The sequence below is a fragment of the Varroa jacobsoni genome, unplaced genomic scaffold (genome assembly GCF_002532875.2).
Source record: "Varroa jacobsoni isolate VJ856 unplaced genomic scaffold, vjacob_1.0 scaffold_1104, whole genome shotgun sequence".
Classification (NCBI taxonomy): domain Eukaryota; kingdom Metazoa; phylum Arthropoda; class Arachnida; order Mesostigmata; family Varroidae; genus Varroa; species Varroa jacobsoni.
Genome location: NW_019214006.1, coordinates 299756 through 308966, shown reverse-complemented (window position 1 = coordinate 308966; position 9211 = coordinate 299756). Strand labels below are relative to the sequence as shown.

The window sequence follows — 9211 nt, the reverse complement described above, 5'->3', positions numbered from 1 at the left end:
TAATAAGTTTAGATTGGGTTTATTACGGTGGAAGCCCGCACGAATTTTGAATAATTTAAAAGCACCAGACGATAAATGTACTGATTACTTTCCACGCCTACAACTTAAATCATATTTCACCTACACAAAAGGAAAGCACTACTGCATGTTTTTACATAAATTTTCTTCGTAATTTTTCCCATATAAATTTGAACACGAAGTTCCCCTAAAAGCGAAATCTCAGACATGCCATTGATTGCCAGTGTCCTTCCTAGTCTTGAAAACAAATATGTCCATCGCCCCGCGAAATCACGTAAATAGTACCACATTCGTGCCACGAATGTGTCCTGAGAACGATTGGCTGAAGGGCAGGCACTATAATCGAGCAGTGGCAGTTAAGTGCGCCCCTGTGAAATCTTCAGAATGATTCTAACCCGCAAAACGATCGAACTGACTCAACATCTCATCAAAAGGAACTACGGTATCTCTGCTGTGCTTCTTAGCAAGGCTAGTGACCCAATTCAGCAGTTGTTCGTGGATAAAGTTCGCGAATATGGCTTGAAGTCAAAAGGTACGGTGTCGTTGTTAGCCAAATTCAGCTTCGTACTTCGTATTTATCTGCTGCTGTTGATCTATCCAAGCCGCAATCTTTGTTGCGTCGTTGTCAAAGGGGCATAAAGTTGTGCTGATTTCTATAATGGAATGAACTTAGAAAGAAAGCTTAACTAGCTAACTGTGCTTTTGTACTAACCTTATAATAGATTAGAGATTAATAAATTTGAATTTTGAGAGTTATTAGATGGACGACAGCAGGCTTTCTGAAGCGAATTCTTTTGCGTTTTAAGTATAAAACACTTGAACACTGAAAAGTATAAGTGAGATATTGAGCTTCGTGTTGCCCTGCCAGCTCATGTGTGGGAGGCCAATTGTACCTGTTACTATATGCTAATAAAATATTAAGTACGTATGATCCTTAATCATGTCGTATCAACGTTTCACGTGACAGTTTTGAGGATTGTTTTTAGTTTGGGGAAAGTAACTAGCACTACTTTATAGTAATAGTTTTCAATAGTTTTACGCCTATTCATTTTAAGAACTGTTAGAAAAGTGTGGCACGTTCTAGTTTATTCTTATGATTTTTAATATGTTGAGCACTGTCATTCATGTAAATGCTCTGTATGAATTTATGAGCACTTGTAGCTGGATGAAACTCAACGTGGTATCCGGGTGCGAGGCACCAACCACGTTTCTCAGCGAACCAGAACTAAATATAACGCTTAATATGCACAGTAATTCCATTGTATAAGCTTGATCATGTATGTATGATTTGTAACTGGCGTGATGATATCTGTTCTTACTTTAGGCTTTTAGTAGCGGTACGAATACTTCGTTTAAATACTTTTTTCTCCGTTGACAGATCTCTTTTACTCATAAGTTTATCAGTCTTTTCATTAAGTAACCGGGCTTTACTGTTCCTGTGTCTCAAAGCTACAAGAATTACGTTGTGTATTAAAGCAAATATTATGCTTAGTAGTAAAACAATATTGTTATATAAGTTCGAGTCATACTGCCAGTGTTTCTGTAACAGCGTATTATTATTGTTGTGGTCCTCTTTTAATATCTTCTTAAAATAACACTGAGATGTGATTAAAAAATAAATTATCAATTTATCAACTCGGACAGACCAGAACAAATAGTGATCAAAACTAAGCTGTGTTCTCTTTTCGATGCGCCTGGCTACGCGGTTTATAGGTCAGCTATTCGTCGATGCGACGCCATCTATTGAGAAGGAGTATAAAGATGAGATAAGCAAGGCTGAACGCCACTACGGAGGTGGCAAGGGCGTCGACATGAAGAAATTTCCCGACTTCAAGTTCTCTCAACCAAAAATTGAAATTAATTGAAATGGCCTCTGGAATGATTCTTAATGTTCTAGTTATGTAATTAAAATGGCTTTTGGATTTTTTTGATATATCATGGTAAAGCAAGAAATAGAAGCCAATTATCGAAATGAAATTAGTGAATAAATTGAACATATAATTCTAGTTATCTTCTATTAGTCGTAAAAATGAGTGTAGTATGTAGAAAGCATATATTTTGTTGGCAGAGATAGCAGTAAAGCTTAACAAAGATCTTCTTACAATGATATCAATCTGCATTCGCGCAGCAATAGAATCTACGCCAGAAGATATTGAAAGAGCACGAAAGAAAATGACCGATCTGTTACGGAATTACAGAAAAATATGTTTCTATCTGTGATTTTTATTAGTTAAACCCGAGCGAACCTCATATGTGTTATATTTAATTACTAAATAATTCCATAAATCTAAGACAAAGACAAGATTCAAAGGGATTCTTCCTTACCTAGGTTTGAGGAACCCACTTGACTGATTTAAGCAAAGAATGTATCAAATCCGACCTTTAACATTGGTATCGAGCAGCCACGTTACGCCTCGTCAATAGCGTTCTAATTATAAGTTAAGCTGGAGGGCATCGAGATTTTTGTCGAACTTTTGCTATTCTACGATTCTGTAATGGTAAACCATATGACCAAATGGCTTCGCAACCAATTTGCTCCCCATATGTGGTTCATACACCACAACGTATCCCTAAGATATTTAACAAATATGTTACTGTAACTTATTAATATTATATAATATATAACGGGGACGATGTGAAGCTTTTAGTACGAAAACTGAATAACTGTGATTGCACGCAGTCGTAAAGGGCCCGTTACCAATGGCTACATAAGAGGGAAAAAAGTTCCCTAAAAGTTTGATTCCGGAAACTTTTTTCTAACCATTCTGCGCATATATATATATACATATATGCATATATTTATGTCACCCTATACTAATAGATACGTCGTGTTCTCTTAAAGCGAGCATTGGCATGCGCTTTTTCTAGGTATGCAAAGTGGTATATTCGAATTAACACAGTTTTGGCAGGCTGTTTTTTGTGGCGAATATGGCGAGAATTTTGTATGTAGCATATTTGATCGATACGCCTATCTATTTTGCGTGGTGCACAGTAACTTCTAGGAACTCATTTGTGAATTTAAAAAGGAAATTTTGAATTCAATTTGAAAAAGTAAAGATAAAAAGCAAGTAAATAAAATAACAAAAAAATAAAAATAATTAGTGAGGGGATTAGATCCCGAACGAAAGACGTAATCATGATGGATGGTGGTCGTATTAAATCAACATAAACGCCAGGAATGATACCTATAGCACATAAAAATAAAAATACCTTATTTTGTTCAGGCGAAATTTTAGAAATACTTTGCAAGAAAGTGTCAGAATTTCGATGCCTCATCCTGTATAATTACTTCGAAAGCAGATCTTTCTGTATTAAACCTAATAATAGTTTTAGTGGATGTGGGGTTTTTCCATACAGTGTTCCGCAAGTCTCTTGCCTCTGACTAATTCAAATCTTTAATTTATTCAAGACATGAAATACATAATCCTCCTTCTACAAAACACAAAAAGTGCCTTTCGTACACTTGAAGAAATGGCCGTAGAAACTGTTTCAATAAAATGAGCAAAGCGATATGATAATCCCGGTCGTTAAATCTGCAAAAGACTTGGCATCATTGTGACACCTACTTAAAAACCACCATGCCGGATTGTTTGTACGTTGTTCCATTATAATAAATCGTCAGTTTTACACTAATCCTTCAAAGTTAAGCTTCATTGATGTATATATACCGGTATACTCTAAGATTGTAAGATCTAGCGACCTCATTTATCAAAATCTTTGAACGTGTCTACTCCGAATTTACTTGGCATATAACACAAAAATGTTATTTTTTATATAACTTTTTTAGTATTTCATAATACTGTAGATCTAGGTATATTTGACTAGATTTCTGTATTTTCGAGTAATTTAACCTAAATAATTTAAATAATGCTAGAAGTCAAGAGAAAGAGTCAGAACCGAAAAAAAATGCTTCGGCTTGTATTCTTCCAATAAAATTATATCTGCTTTAGTTACTATAGATAATTCGTTTAGTTTCACTAAGAACTAAAAGGTATGGTTACTTGGGGTAGCTAAGTATTCTTTCGTGCTTTATTGAAGTTTTGGTAAATGATGAGAAAGCTCAATAATGAGCTAATTTTCGGCTGTTCTAAAGCCACATTTTCAAAGGCAAACTGGAAGAAAAAATAGTTACGTTGTTATATTACATAGACAGCCCAAAAGTTAGAGTGAGGTAGAACACGACGGGCCATCACATTTCGATGTATGACATATACAGCATATATGACACTGCATGGCATCGATGTTAATTTTATGAAGAAATTGAGAGAACTAATTGGCTCCAGAACGTAACTCAGTAGAAATGCGTAGATGTATATATATGTCAAGTTGAACATTTTTTACCATATGTAACTATTTTTGAACAAAAATGTTGATCACCTTATTAACACAACGCATTATTCCGACAAAACATTGTGAACATATACACTACGTCGAAAACAATCACGATTATAGACCATGAACTTACAATTTATGGTTATGTAGATCGGAATTAGGTAAAATCATCAGAGTTGGACAGGCTTCAAATTGATTTTGAGGACAGTGCGCCATGACCACTGTTTCTGCTCGTTTTTCGAATAATATAATTGTATTTTATTCGAATATATATATATATATATATATATATATTAAAAACACGATTGCAAATTAGCGATTCTATAGATTTATTTAATTAATCACTTATATACAACGAATGTTTTAGTATGATGATCTCGTTTTCGATTGATTGTATACAAAAGAATCATGATGATCGATCCATATGTACTTTTTCTCCACCAGTGTATATCATCCATGTTGCGGAAATGCATAAGTGTATTACTCAATCAGCCTATCAATCGATCAAACAATCAGGTAATCCAGTCAGTCATTCTCAGTCAATCAATTAAGCGGTATGAGTGACTGTTAAGTGCTTATCATACCTTGTCATATTGTCGTATATTTGACCCTGTTGTTTCTATACCGTTCACTTCTAACTAAGACAGATATACATCTATCTCTAGAATATCTACGTGCATTGGAACTCGATCTCAGCCACTTGCCAGTACCACCTGAGGTGCTGCGGTAGCCTTCACCGCGGCGGCTAACCGGGCGGGTGTTCATTAACTCTTTTGGTTTTTTGTGAATCACTGCGTTTTTCATATGACGATGCGTTTCTCATATGACGACAAGATAACAAGATAGGCTTGATAGTCTTGTTCTTCTTTTGTTTTTTTTTTTATTGGAATCCACACACAAACACGGTTTCTACCTGAGTAAAACACAGTTTTACTCATTAGTTAGTAATTTGTTTACTTTTAGTGAAAGTAATGATATCGATCAAGCTGTGATATTCGTTATGATCTGCTTATATATATATATATATATATATATATATATATATATATATATATAAGCAGATCAGTTTTATGACTAATTAGAACAAGACTGTTGCCTCTTATAAGACACGACCTGGCAGGCATGAACAGTCATTTTTCGCTCTCTAATCGACATCGACGCACAATAGGTTGAAGTGCTGAATTAATTTTATATAGCTCAATCACAGAACAGCTTAGTAGTTGCATCTCTCAGTGCTCTCGTTTGCCACAGTCGATTGTTACTCAATTGAGTGACAGGCATCTGTTGTTTGTTTTTGTTGGCCATGTTTGAACGCTCAAAACGAAGCTCAGATAGTGTCACTAACAATTACACTCGTTATCGCGCAACATAAATTCGTCCCATTTGCTAAAATCACAAAGGACTAAATAGTAAAAGATACAAATATGATGCTAACCAATTACGCAGGGATCGCAACCGTCGATTCCATGAGCCTCAAAGGTTAAACACGAACTTGTGTGATATCTCCGTACATTTCGTCTCAAACCATTTAATAGCCCAACATAACTTGACTTTTCGGTATTTTTATTATCGTCTTGTCTTTGGTAAAAATATCCGAGACACTAGTGAGTGCGAAATACAAGTTCACAGATGTTGTCGTTACGTTTTTGAGCGTGGCGAACACAGTGATCTCAATAATTTTTGTGTTTGTATTTGCTGTGAATCAAATTTACTGACAGGTGGCTGGGTTGAGTGTCGAGATCATAAAATAGTTTGAAACCCAATGAACCTCAAGTCCATCACGGCTTAGAAAGCTTTGATTAGTGTTCTCCCCTATCGTGCGATTCCAATGAACCAATCAATTGCTTTCCAGTTTCTATTGAAAGCTGTGTATCTCTATTTTATAGGAGATGAAAAACAATCAAGCGCAAAAACTTTTGCACTTGACAATTTTACGACAACCGATAATCGTGGGTCAATAAAATGACGAATGGTCATGTACGGAATATGTGACCGCCCGTTCATCTATGATAGTAGTCAGCGTATTCGCGTAGTTGATTGGAACGGATTTAAAATCACTACAAACTAATAAATTTAATCGACAACAATAATCCTACTACTTTCAGTTACAATCAGTTAATAACTGTAACGTGGCTCAGACATTTTCGATTATCGGTATCGTTTTATAACAGTCATTTTTTGATGGCAATCCACTCATCATCTTTTGTCAGACCTGTCATTTAGATTGTTAATCTAAATCTAAAAAGAAGATCTGATTTGCGCAAGAAGAGCGGGATAATGAGTCAGATATCACTCAGCGTAAGAAACTAGTAACTAATTAAATACAAAGCGTTGACAAAGCTGCATCGATAAGGCAGTGGCAGAAATGACACGTCTTCCTTCACTTGTCAGTCAGATTGTGTCCAGCTGTAGGTGATAACCTGGGTAAGGTCAATAGGAATGTTTTGTTACCGGACAGCGATTGTCCAGTTAAGCAGGCCCATCTTAAAGCATTAGTCTTCATCAGGTACTTAAGCTAGCATTTGATTTGTTGCTGTGTACACCTCGGAATCAAGGTAGAACGAAAATGAACGCACGCTTATATGCACGTGAATGCATTCTGATGACAGTACCTACGCCTACAGAGTAGATGCGCCCTCGTTTACAGAGGGCGTAACTTTTTGATGTGAAGTGAATGCTCTATGCTATTCCTTGGCGAGTTCAGCTGCCTTAGCAACAGCCTCCGTAATGTCGCTATAAACCGGGACGCGACTACGAGTAGCCTGATCTGACAGGTACGACCTGCCGCGATTGTAATCTTTGGCTTGGGTCGTGGACACCTTTTCGCCGTAAATCTGTGATCCTACAGAAACGTCTTGAATGCACAGAACCACTTTGAATTTCTCAAGCCCAATATAGAAGCTTGCCTGAAAACGCACGACGAATTAAAGATGGTACAGCTGGTTGAGCAGAGAACTTTTTTGTTATTGTTCTACTTCAAAACTTCCACTACAAACTTCAAAAAACGATACATTTCTTTACGAAAAACAACATACCATAATCATTTCCGGCGCTCCCCAAGTGTCCGACGGAAAAACAAACAGCAGAATCTTACAGCTTTCAATCTGCTGCATCTCCATAGGTAGGAAGTGTTTGCTACTATCATCATTGCGCGTTCTGAACGACACATGCTCTTTCCTAAATTCGAGAAATGAGCAGAGTAGCAAAACTGAGTTTATCGATAGGAAGTGCTCTATTTTAGTTACGTTCATTGGATTAGCAGAAGGTTTAACAATTTAAGCGTTTTGATTAATGCCAGAACGTGCTAGTATATATGCATAATAAAGCCAAAACTGACCTACATTAGCACTATCTACTTTGATTATTCATGTGCACATGTTTTTATCACTTCAGAAGATAACACTGTAAAAGAGACTGTAAAATAAAACTAACTTGAAATGGGGCAAAGCGACGGTCGTACGCCAATCTTTTGCACCAGTGGGGCCTCCGATGAACACCTTCTCTGGTTCGCGATACTGAGGTAAGTACCGCTCGGAAGGCCAAGAGATACCAAGTACTTTGAGCAGATTGGGCTTAACCATCATGCGATATTCAGCGTTAATCATACAGTATTGATCAAATGTAATGCTGTCCGTGTCGGCCATGAGGAGTTCTTTTGGAAGCTCTCGACCTGTCGAAGCACGGAACGCCATGCGTCTCTCAGGAATCGAGAGAGTATCGTTCGTCGAGTGGTTATCGAACGCACTGTGAATTTTGCTGTAAGTGCAATAACACAGTAACTTATGTTTGCATTCATTGGCGCTCAATAATTTCCATTCAATCATGGTACGATGATTTAACAGAGATAGACATGCTTTTGAAAGGTGAGTTTATCTATGCGTAACCGATGTTAGACTCACATGAACTTTTCGCCGAGGTTTTTGTCGCAAATCGGCGCAGTTTCGTCGGCGTTAGGTTTGCAATGACCCTTTACGATATCGATACAGCCCTGCACAGCAGCCTCAATTTCAGCGTGAACTCGGACACGGCATGCTTCAGCGATAGACCGCATGTAATTTCGAGCACGTTGCATTTCTTGCATTTCTCTGTAGAGGCAAAATATAAACGTGCAATTTAATATATCATACATATAACATATAAATTCTTATAATTTTATTCTGAAGTCATTCAACTCAACCACTTCTGTAGACCTACTGCCTGGCTAAAGATATGGAGGTGCTTGCCGTGACTTGTGACCCCGTTCCAAGGTCTTTGCTTTGTCCGAGGAAGAAGCGGATAAGCAACTGTCAGACAGGTTTGCCCAACTCAACTGCGAGTTCCCAGTTCATGTTCTGTCGGTCATATGATTCTTATCGTGCTACTGGTATGTCGTTGAACGCAAAAAAAGTAACAGATGCTCGCATCAAAAAAAAATCGGTTCTACCACTTTATCATTGAACAACGATTGCAACGATTCCATGATAAGGTTTAAGATAAAAGAAAAAAAGATGAGATAAAAAAAAGCTGCATGAAGTAATGGTTCAGCCAGATGCCGGCCCATCATGCATCTGCTGTCGCAGTCACCGTTATTAATATTTTTACAGATCCTCTTCCATCCCCACCATTCATCAGAAATCGCTTGATTTCACCTCTTCGTCAGTGGCATCATTGTCACAAAGCGCTTTGTCGAGTTCGTTCATTTATTTATTGATGCCTACGACCATGCAACTGCAGCATCAGCAATAGCATCACCCGGTACAGAACTTAATTTTCGCAGGAATTCGTCGCGTACCGCTACTGTGTCGAGGGTTCAGTTGCCGCACATATTACCTGCCTGGCTGTCGTTCCTATTGCTACGATCGGCACCGTCATCACTACCCCC

The 9211-nt window shown here is 37.5% G+C and overlaps 2 protein-coding genes across 3 annotated transcripts in view; one reads left to right on the top strand and one right to left on the bottom strand.

Moving 5' to 3' along the window:
- Positions 1-302: 302 nt before the first annotated feature.
- On the top strand, positions 303-2019 carry LOC111266632 (ATP synthase-coupling factor 6, mitochondrial). Its single transcript, XM_022844277.2, has 2 exons — positions 303-550; positions 1732-2019. The coding sequence occupies exons 1-2, from the start codon at positions 403-405 to the stop codon at positions 1881-1883; spliced, it is 300 nt and encodes a 99-aa protein (XP_022700012.1). The 5' UTR covers positions 303-402; the 3' UTR covers positions 1884-2019.
- Positions 2020-4662: 2643 nt separating this feature from the next.
- raw (NDT-like domain-containing protein raw) overlaps positions 4663-9211 on the bottom strand; it is a 71332-nt gene continuing 66783 nt past the window's right edge. For both annotated transcript variants that reach the window (XM_022844264.2, XM_022844266.2), the window contains exons 7-10: positions 8250-8435; positions 7783-8106; positions 7386-7527; positions 4663-7256 (exon numbers count right to left, since the gene is read on the bottom strand). In XM_022844264.2, coding sequence (XP_022699999.1) covers positions 7035-7256; positions 7386-7527; positions 7783-8106; positions 8250-8435 — 874 coding nt within the window. In that variant the 3' untranslated portion in view covers positions 4663-7034. The remainder of the gene's footprint in view (positions 7257-7385; positions 7528-7782; positions 8107-8249; positions 8436-9211) is intronic.